At 40.1% G+C, this 17,202-nt stretch overlaps 1 protein-coding gene across 2 annotated transcripts in view; it reads left to right on the top strand.

Moving 5' to 3' along the window:
* Nucleotides 1–8,074, top strand: part of RLIM (ring finger protein, LIM domain interacting) — a 29,458-nt gene extending 21,384 nt beyond the window's left edge. For both annotated transcript variants that reach the window (XM_004064409.5, XM_004064410.5), the window contains one exon: nucleotides 233–8,074. In XM_004064409.5, coding sequence (XP_004064457.1) covers nucleotides 233–1,854 — 1,622 coding nt within the window. In that variant the 3' untranslated portion in view covers nucleotides 1,855–8,074. The remainder of the gene's footprint in view (nucleotides 1–232) is intronic.
* The last annotated feature ends 9,128 nt before the right edge of the window (nucleotides 8,075–17,202 follow it).

Raw genomic sequence — 17,202 nt, 5'->3', positions numbered from 1 at the left:
CTTTAAAAATCAAATAATTCTCTAAATTTCTCTAGTATAGCTTGCTCTTTTCAAATGGAATTAGAATTTTCTTGCCTTATAAATTTATGCAGTATAGTTTGTAAAAATCTGTAATTAAGAAATGTGTTCCGAATTTTTAAGTTATTTAATGCAGAGTTTCAGAGCACTTATATGATTGTCCTCATTTTAGTAGTTCCTTTTTCTCCCTCTCCCCCTCCTTTGTTTTGAACAGGAGGAGACTCTTCAGATGATGTGTCTAATGGTGACTCTATAATAGACTGGCTTAACTCTGTCAGACAAACTGGAAATACAACAAGAAGTGGGCAAAGAGGAAACCAATCTTGGAGAGCAGTGAGTCGGACTAATCCAAACAGTGGTGATTTCAGATTCAGTTTAGAGATAAATGTTAACCGTAATAATGGGAGCCAAAATTCAGAGAATGAAAATGAGCCATCTGCAAGACGTTCTAGTGGAGAAAATGTGGAAAACAACAGCCAAAGGCAAGTGGAAAACCCACGATCTGAGTCAACATCTGCAAGGCCATCTAGATCAGAACGAAATTCAACTGAAGCGTTAACAGAGGTCCCACCTACCAGAGGTCAGAGGAGGGCAAGAAGCAGGAGCCCAGACCATCGGAGAACCAGAGCAAGAGCTGAAAGAAGTAGGTCACCTCTGCATCCAATGAGTGAAATTCCACGAAGATCTCATCATAGTATCTCATCTCAGACTTTTGAACATCCTTTGGTAAATGAGACGGAGGGAAGTTCTAGAACCCGGCACCATGTGACATTGAGGCAGCAAATATCTGGGCCTGAGTTGCTAAGTAGAGGTCTTTTTGCAGCTTCTGGAACAAGAAATGCTTCTCAAGGAGCAGGTTCTTCAGACACAGCTGCCAGTGGTGAATCTACAGGATCAGGACAGAGACCTCCAACCATAGTCCTTGATCTTCAAGTAAGAAGAGTTCGTCCTGGAGAATATCGGCAGAGAGATAGCATAGCCAGCAGAACTCGGTCTAGGTCTCAGACACCAAACAACACTGTCACCTACGAAAGTGAACGAGGAGGTTTTAGGCGTACATTTTCACGTTCTGAGCGGGCAGGTGTGAGAACCTATGTCAGTACCATCAGAATTCCCATTCGTAGAATCTTAAATACTGGTTTAAGTGAGACTACATCTGTTGCAATTCAGACCATGTTAAGGCAGATAATGACAGGTTTTGGTGAGTTAAGCTATTTTATGTACAGTGATAGCGACTCAGAGCCTACTGGCTCAGTCTCAAATCGAAATATGGAAAGGGCAGAGTCACGGAGTGGAAGAGGAGGTTCTGGTGGTGGTAGTAGTTCTGGTTCCAGTTCGAGTTCCAGTTCCAGTTCAAGTTCCAGTTCAAGTTCAAGTTCCAGTTCCAGTCCTAGTTCCAGTTCCGGTGGTGAAAGTTCAGAAACTAGCTCAGATTTATTTGAAGGCAGTAATGAAGGAAGCTCATCATCAGGCTCATCAGGTGCCAGGCGAGAGGGTCGACATAGGGCCCCAGTCACATTTGATGAAAGTGGCTCTTTGCCCTTCCTTAGCCTGGCTCAGTTTTTCCTCTTAAATGAGGATGATGATGACCAACCTAGAGGACTCACCAAAGAACAGATTGACAACTTGGCAATGAGAAGTTTTGGTGAAAATGATGCATTAAAAACCTGTAGTGTTTGCATTACAGAATATACAGAAGGCAACAAACTTCGTAAACTACCTTGTTCCCATGAGTACCATGTCCACTGCATCGATCGCTGGTTATCTGAGAATTCTACCTGTCCTATTTGTCGCAGAGCAGTCTTAGCTTCTGGTAACAGAGAAAGTGTTGTGTAATTAAGATCTGAACTCTCAGCTATGTAGCTGATACAGTGATGGGCAAACAGGAATCACTTGCTTTTATGTCCACTTTTTGAGTGGTACTTAAATGTAAAGTAACAATCTGAATTGAGTCATTGCTTTCTGAAGGAATCATTGTCCTTTCTCCAGTTTTTGTTCCAGAATAAAAGGAAATATTTTAAAAGCCACGTTTTAGGACATAAAAATCTGATTTCCGTACCAGTTAAATTGGTAGCATCACTGTTACTGATAATTTATCATATACACTTGTCAATTTTTCCTTTGTTATCTTAAAAGATCTGCCTTAGCAATGGCTCCTTTTTCATGTTGATCTTTAAATTTTCCCACGCCATAAGAGAGAGGAGCAAAGGAAATTACCAGTTTAGACTAAGTTACAGTATGTGTTTCATAAGTGATTAAAGCTATATCATTCCCAGTTATTAGTTAACACAAATTCAGCCACATTCTGAGTATTCTTTGTTCACCTTTCAGACTTGGTGATACTGGACATGTCAGTGTAAATAACACTAAGGTTAGGATCTTCTAAGTGTATAACTGTCTCCTAAGCCCATCACTGTGGCACACTGTAGAGTGAGCTTATAGTTTAATTGAGATATTTATCTTGTGGAAATATTAAAAAGCATATGCTTGTGTAAGTGAAAAAAAATCACATTCATTTGTTTAAAAATGTAAAGCTATTTTGTAGAGGCTCAGTACTTTTCCAATGCACTGTTGTATTAATGCATTAAAAATTGTAAAGTACCATGCTTAGAACTGAGAAAACTGCTTTTTGTGAGCCAACATAGTAACAAACACACCAAACAAAGTACAAAGCTGCTTTTGTAAGTGTGTAGATGTCAAGAGCAGAACATATCTATAATATTTAATGTGTGAACAGCTACTGTGACATGCAAAGGAAAGGACAGTGCAGAATTAAACCGTGTTGAAGACCAGTGGAAATTGTATAATTTAACTTGGATTTAGGCAGGAAGTGAAATATGGGAGGAGTAAAGAAAACTGAAGAATTTAAAGTTTTCCTGAAGACAGTAATAATGCAGACACAAACTGGTTTCATATGGTGAGAGCAGCTGCAGCAGCAGCTTGACCTGGTATTCTACCTGAGTAGATGAAGCAGAAGATCAGCAAGTTTGGCAGAGTTTTGGTTTAAGAAAAACCACTACTACCTAGCACAAGTTAAATTGATGTTTCTACAAGTCTGCTCCTCAAAAATGAAAAGATGGAGGAAAGAGACTATAAAACCACTTTTAGCATATGAATTGCAGTTGGTACACATGTGTGTGTTAATAGGAAAGTCTCAAATTTGTGTTGTTTTTGAGATTTGTCATTTAAGGTACCAGTGCACACTTGATAATATTTCATTACTATCTCTAACACAGACCTAACATCTCGAATTTAAAGACCAGTTGAAGATTAAGGGATTTTTATCCTTTGTTGAAAGTCATGTTGGGTTATTTGAAATCAAATTTTAATTGTGCTGCCCATATATGAAAATGAGACTGCTGACTCGCTGTCTATGGACATGCACTTTATGTTGGTTTCTTAGTAGTAAGAGTAACTTCATGATAACCCCAGTCCTCTTGCCTAATTTCTTATTTGAGACTAGCTGGGGTTAGGATTAGAATGACTATGGAGCAGATATTTGTTGTTCTGGGAAAAGCTTTAACAGGCCAAAATAGGGATTGAACTTGTCCTTGGCCTTTATCAAAGCAAGCTAGCTACCCAGACATAGTCAAATACTCTACAAAATAAACAAGTCTGCTTTAGGAATTGTCTGGGTACCTTCACTGTTACCAACTTAGCTGTAAAGATTATTTCAAAGCTCACTCTTTCATGATTTCTTCTGGCTTTCAATCCTAAGTATCAAGGAAATTAACTTGTAAATATGGTAGTTGTTTACTAAGGATATGTACTGCTCTTGCAAGGAAATAATGTCCAAACAAAGCTTCACTTATTTTTTTTAATATAAGCAGATTTCACTGTTTATGGCGCTTATGTAATACATTTTATCTTTTTAAAAATTTGTCCGTGTAAAAGTCAGGATTCCTTTATATTTGTGAGCCTCCTTTTCTCCTTTCCTAAGGATGTAATCTACAGTTTTCAGATCTGCAGGGTAGTCTTGATTGGCTAAAAACAAATCAATTTTCTTCTTGGCATAAAGTGTTTCATTATTATAGGGGTGTTCATTTTAAATAGTTTAAAAACAATTGCAGCACATTCTAAGCATAAGAGAAAGTTATTGACAACAGGTACCTTCCTAATCTCCCAAGACGTACTTACTCATTTGTGAAGTATTAAAGTAAGAGGTAACTCAAGCAGAATGCTGGCTATGAATGTAGATATTGAAGCTATTCATAAACACTGGAAATAGAATTTTAAGCTTTTAGCCTTCAGTGGAATGCACATATTGGACATGTGCATGTGAACACCTTTTTCAGTAGCACTCACGGATTTCCATTCGATTGTATAGAATGAATACAAGTGTTTTAGTGGAATTTGCTACTTAATTTTTAATCTTGCGATGTCCGTGATTATTACATGCTTACTAGTGTTGTGGACATTGAAGACAAGGTCATTCGTAGGTGTCAGATTACAATGGAGAACAAAAATCATTTTCCCCCCACCCACATCCAAACACCATTCTCGAGGGAGCATTTCTTGCAAAACACCTTACATTTCATTTTCTGTCTTTGCACTTTTTCTTAAGTACAGAAAAGTTGTCTTTAAGACCTAGTTTGAACTTCATGCAGTAAGAGGAACAAGGATAAACAATGTTGGGAGTTCACATTGTTCAGAGCATAAGGAAAAGTACCAAAACCCAAATTTTCTTGAATATTTCAGATGTTTTTAAAAACTCACTTTCTAGTCTGAAACATTTAAATTGTTTTAACTCTGAGCAGCTGACAAAGTTGAGGTTTTTTTGTTTTGTTTTGTTTTTTGAGACAGTGTCTTACTTGGTCGCCCAGGATGAAGTGCAATGGAGCGATCTCGGCTCACTGCAACCTCTGCCTCGTGGGTTCAAGCAATTCTCCTGCCTCAGCCTCTCGAGTAGCTGGGGTTACAGGCGCATGCCACCACACCTGGCTAGTTTTTATATTTTTAGTAGAGATGGGGACTTCACCGTGTTGGCCAGGCTGGTCTTGAACTCCTGACCTCAAGTGATGTGCCTGCCTCGGCCTCCGAAAATGCTGGGATTACAGGCGTGAGCCACCATGTCCGGCCAAAGTTGAGGTTTATTAGTACTATTAGAAACAAAATTGAGCAAGTTAAGTTAAAAGTTTGCAGACTTCGTATCAACACTATAGAAGATGAGCCACCTTGTTAATTTGGAATATTTGCTCTGAAAAGAACATGTTAGTTACACCTTAATGGTGTTAATGGAGGTGGGGATTGAGAAAAGTGTTCACATTAGTGTTGGAATGTAGGTAATTGTACAGTTTATAAGAAGACCTTTAGCACCAGGAAATAAAATATGTGTGTGTACACACACACACACACAGTTTTTAAAAACGATTATTGGAATTCATCCAAACCTTAAGATTAGGAAACTGATTGGCTGTAAGTGTTGCCTCAAGTAATGTGTCCCCCCCCATAACATGTCTTTTCTGTGCCAAGTATCCTCTCCTAGTGTCAGTGTCTCAAATTATATTTATGAAGGGTTATCACATAATATGCTTTGTATTTAACTACCTGCTTCCCAGGCGTCCATGACATGAAATGGGTGAAGCATCAGCCATGACTTTCAGTCAGTTCCCAAAATACCCAAATGATAGGGAGGTAAAGATTGCAAAATTCCTCTTAAAAGGCCTTTTTTACAGCTTGCTAAAATACAGTGGCACCTTGTGGTTGTTAATATTTTTTATTTTAAAGATGGAGAATGTTTTTATTCCCCTTTTCTCCTTTGTTCTTTTGCGAACAAAAAAATTTGTAATCTGCCTTATTTGAATTTTTTTTTAAGTTTTACCTTACAGGCTTCCCTGTCACATGTTTTACCATATTAAGTACATAGAAGCCATGTTTGCAGGGCACTTTTATTCTCCTAGTCTTATAAGACTATGCTGATTGTTACTTTCTGAAGTATTCTGTACCTTAGTATGCAAGATTGTTAAGGCACATGTTAAAGTGTCAGGTGTGTTTTTTTCCCCTTAATTCTTCAGTATGTTTATATTCAATAACAGTATTGTAATTCATTGAGTTAACTAGTAAATTGTGTGCTTTTGAAAAAACATGAAAAATGTAAATTGACAGCATACTTCATTTGGAAAAAAGTAAAAGATCCGAGGAACTAGTATGTCACTTATTTATTTTTATTTTATTTTATTTTTTACTTTTTGAGACAGGGTCTTGCTCTGTCACACAGGCTGGAGTGCAGTGGCATGGTCACAGCTCACTGCAGCCTTGACTTCTGGGCTCAGGTGATTCTCCCACCTCAGCCTTCCAAGTAGCTGGGACTACAGGCATGCACCACATTGCCTGGCTAATTTTTTGTGGAGATGGGGTTTCGCCATGTTGTCCAGGCTGTTCTTGAACTCCTGGGCTCAGGCAATTTGCCTGCCTCATTCTCCCAAAGTGCTGGGATTATAGGCGTGAGCCACTGCGCCCAGCCTTACTTATTTTTAAATCAGATTTTTTTAATCAACTAAAACAGCTATGAGTTAAGTACCTGCCCTGCAAAAATTTTTAGAAAAATTTTTAGGATTATGAAATTAAGAATTATTTTCCTTAACTGGAACAGTTCTAAAATTTATCTGATACTTCTCTAACAAGTGAGTTATCTCATTTAACCCCAGTTTGTATCTTAAAGGCTGCAGCATAGAATTGAGCTGTTTAACAGTGTTAGAACTGTCAAGTGATAATCACAGAACAGTTTGTATCGGTTTTATAATTCTCATGTCTTTATCAGATCTGAAGGAAATAGGCATACCCTCCAACATTGTAAAAATTAGATATTTATTTTTATTAGGATTTGTTTATTAAAGTTCCACAAGCTGCTTTATGGTCAGTTGGGCTGAGTAGTAGATATCTTAAAGACATGCAGTGAAAGTGAACCCTGTCATATCATGGTGCCTCTTTCAAGGTTCCTCTGTAAGTTCCTCATCTTGCAGAATTATTTCAATACCAAGGTATGGTTGAACCAGCTGTCCAGCCTTAACTCTATTTAGTGCCCCATTACTAATGTTCTTTTAACTGGTTTGTATGTGTTTTAACTGTCCAGTGTTTGGATTTTACCTCTTTATAGCTCCATTTGTCCCTGGTGCTGCTTTTAAGGATGTAGGGCCATGTGATCAGGTATCGAGTTGAGTAGGTACGCAGTTGGCCTGGTGATGTATCTGTGCCTGTTTTATCTTCTCCCAGGAAGAGCTGCTTTGGTATAGTTGTTTACTTGGATTCATACAAAGAACAGGGCAGCAGTCTTGGAAAGCTTTCTGAAGCTTATAAGAACCTGAAGGGGTTTGGAGGGGGAACAGTAACAAAGGCTGCCTTTATGTCTTTGGTCACAAAGCACATAGATGTATGTTCTGTAAAGACTAAAGTGATTGTTACACCAGGGCTTCCTGACCTTCGGGAGAGACTCAAAAAAGCAGAGAGGAGCACAAAGTGAAGTTAATTTGGTTGGCTTGCTTTATCTGGTTTCTCATTTTCTTTCAATTTAAACCTGAACATAACACCCTTCTCCAATATCTATCCAGCAGACTCCTGGTTGGGAAGCCCTGTATTAAATTTTGAGAATGTACACAGTTTTCTTTTGTACAGTGCTTTACACCTGCTAAAAGTTAACTTGTTTAAAGCAAAACAAGACCTTGAAAGGTCAATCATATTAAAGCTGGTTTGATTATTAATAGTTATCTTTTAGGAAGAAGCTTTTTTCCCTATGTAAGATGTCATACTGCAGATTTAAAATATAGACTATCAATAAAATGCATGAAGTGATCATTTGTGCTTGATCATCTCTCCTTGGGTTTTTCTTTAAAAAGGGGAATCTGCTATAAAGGTTCTGTTGCTTCAAACCAATGTCAAATAGACTTGATTTTTAGAGTCAAATGGAATTACAGTGCAACCTTGATTTTTATTCCCCTCACTGCTATGAGTGTGGGCAGGTACTGGTTTATATGTTATAACTTCCGTTTTATCTGTGTTGTGTAGTTGAATGGCTTAATCGTTGAGTGGTAAAATAAAAGATTATATTCCAATACAAGAATCCTGGAAAGATTTATGTGAGTGACGTTTTAAGTAGGCGCATCTTTGCTGTTTCTTGTATTCTCGCCATTGCTCTGACCACTCCCTTGCTTGCCCTGTATATATACAAAAACTTGTAGGTGTGCACGTGTGCTTGTACTTCTGTCTTGCATTTCTATCTTAATCTCTTAAACATATTGCTTAAGCCACTAAGATGTCCTTGTTTCAAGTAAATCGTCACATTGTGACACCTGGTGTATTTTATTATAGTTTCATTTCCTCTGGTGCCTGCAGAGCTATCTGTCATTGGCATCATAACTCGGTTTCTCAGGATAGTTTTGATGTAGTCAGCTCTTCAACTCATGACCTTCCCAAGGTTTTAAGTTTAGTGTCATTCATGATTTTATTATTTGAAACTCAATACCACCATCAAAAAGTGCTCTAGACAATGAAGCCAAAGCACAGGCATCTTAGGTCAGTGAAAAGGATCCAGACATAAATTAGCCAGGTGTGGTGGTACACAGCTGTGGTCCCAGCTACTTGGGAGGCTGAGGTGGTAGAATCACTTGAGCCCGGGAGGTCAAGGCTGCAGTGAGCCATGATCATGCTGATGCACTCCAGCCTGGGTTACAGAGCAAAACCTTGTCTCAAAAAAAACCCCAGATACCTAGAAGAAAGGATTTGATAAATCTGGGTGGATTATAAACTGAACTCTTAATGGTCATTTTAAAAAATAAGAAAGCAAGGGTCCAGTTTCTTTGAGGTCTTTGAATTTAGACAAGATTTAACTATAAGGCCTTGCATGGATTACTAACTATATTTAAATTAGCTAAACTTTTCTGGTTGCTGTCAGACATTGTATTAAGTATTCTATATAAATTATTTAATCATCACAGTGACTGAGGTGAAAGTATACCACCCATTTTATAGGTAATGCAGCTGAGATACAGATGTTTGGTAATTGGCCCAGGTCACATAGTAAGTAGCAGATTATTTGCAATCATCTTTGATGCAGTCATCTTCCTTGTGCTCTTAATCCCACTACTATATGACTTCTAATTTGTTTCTTAGTATTTATCCCAAGCCCTAGACTAGATTGCTTATGAGGTGTGATTTCTTAGGAAAAACATCAGTTTTGGCTGGTTTGCCAAGAAAAAAAAAGGCCAAATTGGTTTTTGTTTATTTTTTTGTTTGTTTGAGACGGATTCTCGCCCTGTCGCCCAGGCTGGAGTGCAATGGTGCGATCTTGGCTCACTGCAACCTCTGCCTCTGGGTTCAAACGATTCTCCTGCCTCAGCCTCCCGAGTAGCTGGGATTACAGGCGCCCGCCACCATGCCCAGCTAATTTTTCTATTTTTAGTAGAGATAGGGTTTCACCATGTTGGCCAGGCTGGTCTTGAACCCCTGATCCCATGATCTGCCCGTCTCGGCCTCCCACAGTGGTGGTATTACAGGCGTGAGCCACCGCGCCCGGCCGCAAATTGTTTTTTGTTTTTTTGTTTTTTGGAGGATTAATGGTAACATACTGTAAATTCAGTAAAGCACTGGGCATTACCAGATACACCTTAGCACTATGAATAACATGAACTATCATTTTAGCAGTTTAAGTGTACCTTGTAATCAGCCCTAGGGCAAACGGTATCAAGGTGTTTTATTTCCAGAAGTCTCAAAATAGACTGGAATAAAAATTTGGGGAATTCATCAACACAGACAATGGGTCCACATCCTGCAGCTGCAGCTGTTGCAGCTACTCCTGCTGTCCGCACCGTTCCACAGTATAAATATGCTGCGGGAGTTTGCAATCCTCAGCAACATCTTAATGCACAGCCACAAGTTACAATGCAACAGCCTGCTATTCACGTACAAGGTCAGGAACCTTTGACTGCTTCCATGTTGGCATCTGCCCCTCAAGAGCAAAAGCAAATGTTGGGTGAATGGCTGTTTCCTCTTATTCAAGCCATGCACCCTACTCTTGCCTGTAAAATCACTGGCATGTTGTTGGAGATTGATAATTCAGAACTTCTTCATATGCTCAAGTCTCCAGAGTCACTCCATTCTAAGGTTGATGAAGCTGTAGCTGTACTACAAGCCCACCAAGCTAAAGAGACTGCCCAGAAAGCAGTTAACAGTGCCACCGGTGTTCCAACTGTTTAAAATTGATCAGGGACCACGAAAAGAAACTTGTGCTTCACCAAAGAAAAATATCTAAACATCGAAAAACTTAAATATGGAAAAAAATCGCAAAATATAAAAGAAGGAAACTGAACCTTATGTACCGAGCAAATGCCAGGTCTAGCAAACATAATGCTAGTCCTAGATTAATTGATTGGAAAACAAAAAACAAAAAAATTGTAAAATATAGAAATAAATTAGTGTTTTATAGACCCTGGGAAAAAGAATTTTCAGCAAAGTACAAAAATGTAAAACATTCCTTTCTTTAATTTTGTAATTCTTTACTGTGGAATAGCTCAAAATGTCACTTCTGTTTTAGGTAACAGAATTGATAACTGAGCAAGGAAACGTAATTTGGATTATAAAATTCTTGCTTTAATAAAAATTCCTTTAACAGTGAAAACAAAAACAAAAATTGGGGAATTGTTAAATGGTCATCTCAGCCCCTTATTACATGTGCTCTTGACCCCAATTATGACAATTTGAAATATGAAATGACTAGAAAGATTCAAATTGCAGCTTTTTAAAAACTATGCCCTGCCAGGTGCAGTGGCTCACATCTGTAATCCCATCACTTTGGGAGGCCGAGGCAGGCAGACCACGAGGTCAAGAGATCGAGACCATCCTGGCCAGCATGGTGAAACCCCGCCTCTACTAAAAATACAAAAATTAGCCGGATGTGGTGGCATGCGCCTGTAGTCCCAGCTACTCGGGAGGCTGAAGCAGGAAAATCGCTTCAACCTGGGAGGCGGAGGTTGCAGTGAGCCGAGATAGCGCCACTGCACTCCAGCCTGGTGACAGAGTGAGACTCCGTCTCAAACAAAAAATATAAATATATATATATATATATATATATGTGTGTGTGTATATATATATATATGTATACGTGTGTGCGTATACACGTCTGTATATATACGTGTGTGTATATGTATATATATGCCAGCCAGCTTATTGGTATGCAAGAAAATGCACTTTAAGTTGCCTTGGGCAGCCATCAGCATTCCAAGAACTTTATTGCTGAGAAGATATTTGGAACTTGTTTAAATAGCTTTTAGAAACAACTTTATGAACCACTGCGAAAAGCAACCCTGTTTGATTTGTTCACACGCGGTAGCGTGTGCCTGTAATCCCAGCTACTTGGGAGGCTGAGGCAGGAGAATCGCTTGAACCCAGGAGGCAGAGGTTGCAATGAGCTGAGATCATGCCACAGCACCCCAGCCTGGGAAACAGAGCAAGACTCTGTCTCAAAAACAAAAAATAGATAAAATAGTACCAAAACCTTAAGAAATGTACATACTGTAATTATCCATCTCCATTCAAATACGTTGTAACTGCTAGATCTAGTAGGTATTTGAGGAGTAAAAGTTCATGGGTGAATAAGGGCTCATCTGAATCTCATTTGTTTCCTCAGGAGATAAATGTGTATTCTGCTCCAACTATTAATACGTCCTTGGCATTCTGCTGGTCTGTGGTTTCTCTTCCCTGTGTCTTAGGTAGGGTGGGGACCTGAAGTCTAAAATATCGCTGAGTTTCTCAGTGGACAGTGTTGGTGACTGTGGTGTACCTACTTTTTAAAATTCACAATTTGTCTTCTGTATGCACCAAATGCTCTAGAATAGCACTGTCCAGTAGAAATATAATGCATCACCACATATAATGTTAAATTTTCTAGCAGCCACATTACAAAAGGTAATGTGTAAAGATACTAATTTTAATAATGTTTTCATTTAACCCAGTAAATATTTAAACATGTAATCAATATAAAAATTATTAGTGGGATATTTACATTTTTTGCATACTGAGTTTTCAAATTCTGGTGAGTATTTTACACCTATAATACATTTCAATTTGGACAAGGCACATTCCAAATGCTTAATAACCACAAGTGGCTAGTGACTACCATATTGAACAGTGCAGCTCTAGAATATGGAGGAATGTGATTAGGTAGGATGCAAATGGGGTTGACTTTTAAAAGTTCGCTTATGAATGTGCATAGGCACAACTTATCTGCTCAACTACACCACGCCAGAACTAAAGCCTCATTCTTTTAATTGTGCATCAAAGCTGCCCAAGCTTACAAAACTACCACCTTTCTCCTTCCCTTAAAAAAAAATTATATTTTTTTGAGACAGAGTCTCACTCTTGCCCAGGCTGGCATGCAATGGTGTGATCTTGGCTCACTGCAACCTCCACCTCCTGGATTCAAGCAATCCTCCTGCTTCAGCCTCCCTAGTAGCTGGAACTGCAGGCGTGTGCCACCACACTGGGCTAATTTTTGTATTTTTAGTAGAGACAGGGTGTCACCATGTTGGCCAGGCTGGTCTCGGATTCCTGACCTCACGTAATCAACCCACCTCGGCTTCCTAAAGTGCTGGGATTACAGGCGTGAGCCACTGTGCCGGGTCCCCTTCCCTTTTGCGGTTAAAAGAATACACTCCCAGCCTGGCGTGGTGGCTCATGCCTGTAATCCCAGTACTTTGGGAGGCCGAGGCAGGTAGATCGTCTGAGGTCAGGAGTTTGAGACCAGCCTGGCCAGCATGGTGAAAATTTGTCTCTACTAAAGATACAAAAAAAAAAAAATTAGCCGGGTGTGGTGGCGTGCACCTGTAATCCCAACTACTCGGGAAGCTGAGGCAGGAGAATTGCTTGAACCTGGGAGGCGGAGGGTACAGCAAGCCGAGACTGCACCACTGTCCTCAAGCCTGGGCAACAGAGTGAGACTCCATCTCAAAAAATAAATACATACATACATACATACACTCCCTACCAAAGTTTGAAATCTATTAAGAATTAGCAAAAGCGAAAGAACTTGGCTGGCTGAGAATCCTGTGATTAGAAGTTAGGAAAGCCCACCTCAACTGCAGCGTTATATAGCAGCCGATAAATAGCAGTTATATTTATTTATTGCAGGAATGAGCACCCAAACTTTTACATAGAGCTTCTCTTAGTTCAGTTCATAATATATGTTAAAATAATACAAATAAATAACTTTCAAGCAGTTCATCTGAAATAGCTGTATTTGAATATTGCTGGCATTTGTTAGGAACAGCTAACCTGGGTTTACCATCTGTTTCCACTTTGTAGTTAAGTATTAAGTGATAGCATATGTTTAAGTGAGTTTTAAGTTAGTTTTCTGGGGTGGAAGGAGAAAAGTTGACAATATGAGAATAAAGGCTACCAGATCAGAACGAAAGCAAGTATTTTCCAACACCAAGTCTCTAATGTCATTTCTGAAAGTGTGTTTTGTTTTGTTTTGTTTTGTTTGGCAACATGGAGTGAAATATTAACAGTCCTCTGAAGAAAGAGCCTTTGGAGTTGAGGTTTTGGAGAAAGCTGATTCGTTTGACTTGGTTTGTACTTTCTGTGTGGGTGTAACATAACGCTTTCTGTGGCCTTTTTATTTAAGAATCTGAAAACCAGCCGGGCATGGTGGCTCATACCTATAATCCCAGCAATTTGGGAGGCCGAAGCAGGAGGGTCACTTGAGGCCAGGAGTTTGAGACCATCCTGGACAACATAGTGAGACCCTATCTCTATGTAAAACAAACAAAATAATCTGAAAACCTACTTGGTAGTAGAGGACAGATGTTGGTTTCTAGCGTGGGTGACTCCAACCTATCTGTAGTACATGAATCCAGCTGCTAACTTGGAAGATGCCAGAGAAGCACATCACTCAGCCTTTCTTTTTTCTTTTTATTTCTTTTTTTAATAATCTTGGGTGTAACCCCATCTAGATTGAAGGCAAGAATTCAGGAAAATTCATTCATTGTTTTGCCTTGGCCCTCCCCTTTCCTGGAAGAAAGAAAATAATAGAACAGTGTCTGTTGGCACAAAGGTACAAGATTGTTCCTAAAGCAAGAGACCAACTCAGCAAGCAACTAAGCCCAAATTCTGCCCAATCGCTCTGATGGAAAAGAAACCTTCCCCTAATAATGAAGTTATCTTTTTTTTGCCTTGCTGCAGTAGGCACTGAGAAGTTATCTTCTTCAGCATCTGAATTAATCCCCTTTCCCCACTTTTGGGGACCAGAAGCATCTATATATTTAAACAGGAAAATCAGTCTAATCTGCTAAATAGAAATTACATTCCAAGCTTCATTTTAGTATAGGTGCTGTTTAATAGCCCTTGTATAGACATGGGCCCTGACTGAACCCTTTCTCTGTCTTTTAAAGACAGGTCAAAACCACCTGCAAAGAAAAAAAAGCTGGAGAGGACATTTTGTTCTTTGCTTCTATCCTACCCCAAGGTGTTCCCTTCAGTATTGTTATTGGTATGTTTGATTTTGTTTTGTTTTGTTTTGTTTTTTGAGAGAGTCTCACTCTGTTGCCCAGGCTGGAGTGCAGTTTTGCGATCTTGGCTCACTGCAACCTCCACCTCTTGGGTTCAAGCGATTCTCATGCCTCCGCCTCCCAAATTGCTGGGATTACAGGCCCACACCACCACATCAGGGTAATTTTTGTATTTTTAGTAGAGACGGGGTTTTGCCATGTTGGCCAGGCTGGTCTCGAACTCCTGACATCAGGTGATCCACCAGCCTCAGCCTCCCAAAGTGCTGGGATTACAGGCATGAGCCACCGCACCTTGCCGGTATGTTTGATTTTGAATACCTTATAGGTTAACTGCCCAGCATATATAAACTAGACCTGGCTTAGGCCTTATTTCCTGTTCAAAAATACCAGCTTATAAACCAAAGCCTAGAAATGAGTGGGCTAGATTCCTGACTCTGACATCTTTGTGGATGACTCAAATATCTACCTATAAGTGTTCCAAAGAGGTACCATGAGACTCACAAGAAAGTATACTGCAATTTATACCACCCACCTTCTCCAGTCATCACCACTCTACTACACACTCTTTGCTCCCACTGAAAGGTTAACATGAACTGCCAGTGTGGCCTTGAAAGGGAGGGGGAGATAGAGAGATGGTTACAGATTGATGAGTACCAAAATATGTTGAATACTTACTAGCTGCCTGGCCTTTTTACATTTGTCCTCTTAATATGTTATTCATAACAATTTGGGGGCAATTGGATATTTGCATTTTATAACAGAACCAGAGGTTAAGTGACGTGCTCCGAGTCCCACTGCCAGTATTGATCATTCAAGAAAATATTTTAGCTGGGCACAGTGGCTCATGCCTGTAATGCCAACACTTTGGGGGGCTAAAGTGGGAAAATTGCTTGACGCCAGGAGTTCAAGACCATCCTATGCCACATAGTGAGAGCCTGTCTTTACAAAAAAAAAATACTAGGAATCTATGTCTCAAGCACTGTTCCAAGTACAAGGGGTACTGTGGTCAACAAGACCAAGACCCCTGCCATCATGGAGGTTACATTCTTTCTTTGTTTTTTGTTTGTTTGTTTGTTTGTTTTTTGAGGTGGAGTCTCGCTCTGTCACCCAGGCTGGAGTGCAATGGCGCTATCTCGGCTCACTGCAAGCTCCGCCTCCTGGGTTCACGCCATTCTCCTGCCTCAGCCTCCCAAGTAGCTGGGACTACAGGTGCCCGCCACCACACCTGGCTAATTTTTTGTATTTTTAGTAGAGACGGGGTTTCACTGTGTTAGCCAGGATGGTATCGATCTCCTGACCTTGTGATCTGCCCGCCTGAGCCTCCCAAAGCACTGGGATTACAGGCGTGAGCCACCACGCCCGGCAGAAGGTTACGTTCTAATAGGGATAGGCAGATAATATTTTTGTAAATACAAATTCAGATAGTGCTTTAATGCTGGGAAGAAAAGAAGATGGGGTGATGTGATTGTGACTGAGATGTGATAGGGTGGTTGGAGAAGACCTGAGGAGGTGATCACAAGCTGAGACCTCAATGAATAGATGGAGGCAGAACCTTCCAACTCCAGGGAATGGACTCAGCTCATTATCTGGAAGGAGGAAAAGGGGCAGTGTTGAAGTGGGGAAGCAGTACAAGTTAAGGCAGGGCCAGTTCATAAGGGTTGTATAGCCCAAGGAAGGGAGATAGAATTTCATTCTGAGATGAGAAGCTGTTGGAGAGTCTTAATCGTAGGAGTGAAGTGCTCTTACTTAAATACTACTAAGTGGCAAAATCAGGGCTAGAAGACAGATCTGACTAGGGCCACTGCATGACACCACAGCAGAAGACTTTCCCATACCTATCCTTTCCTTCCCCAGGTGGAAGTGCAGGGAAGCTGAGTACCCAGTACCCTGGAGACAGCTCTGCCTTGCTGTAGGCTTTTGACTTCTCTTTCCAGGTTTCCTTCCTTTCCTAAAAAACTCAGCTTGTGAGATTCATATAAACAGTGATGTGGCTCTTTGTGTTATTTTAGTCTAATCTGGTTTGAATGACCTTTTTTAAAAAAAAAATTAAGACGGGGTCTTGCCCTTTTGCCCAGGCTGCTCTCAAACTCCTGAGCTCAAGCAATCCTTCCACCTTGGCATCCCAAAGTGCTAGGATTACAGGCGTGAGCCACCACGGCCGACCTGAATTACCTTTTTCTGCCATCGCTGAGAAAATTAGCAGCTAGGACCCAATATCACAAATGAGACAAAACAAGCTTCTCCCTGATAACTGGGCCAGCATTGTTGTTTTGTTTCGCTAATAACTGTAGGGATAAGGGTTGCCCAGATAATGAAGAAAAAGGACAGCTGAGTTCTTAATTTTTTAAAGAGCTGATTACACAGATCCTTTTCATTAGATGCCACTTGGTGATTTCTTTACTTGTTAGTGATTTTACTGATGGGTAACCTAAATTCAACAAGTAAATTTAACATATATTTTGGAACAGCTAATATGCCCAGTCACCCAATCCAGCTGCCTAGATCCAGGCACGTCTACATTATAAGTCATCCTGAGACAATTGGTGGCAGAAAAGTGGGAGACTGGATTAGCTGTTTCCAGTTATTGTGGGGATATGGGGTCCCAATCTTGGTGTCCAGGTTCTTAGTTCTGGGTTTCAGACATAGGTGCACAAGTTCTGGGGCAGCTGTGGGAGCTAAAGGAAAAACA

This window comes from Gorilla gorilla, chromosome X (assembly GCF_029281585.2).
Source record: "Gorilla gorilla gorilla isolate KB3781 chromosome X, NHGRI_mGorGor1-v2.1_pri, whole genome shotgun sequence".
Lineage (NCBI taxonomy): Eukaryota > Metazoa > Chordata > Mammalia > Primates > Hominidae > Gorilla > Gorilla gorilla.
This window is presented reverse-complemented; position numbering and strand designations above follow the sequence as displayed.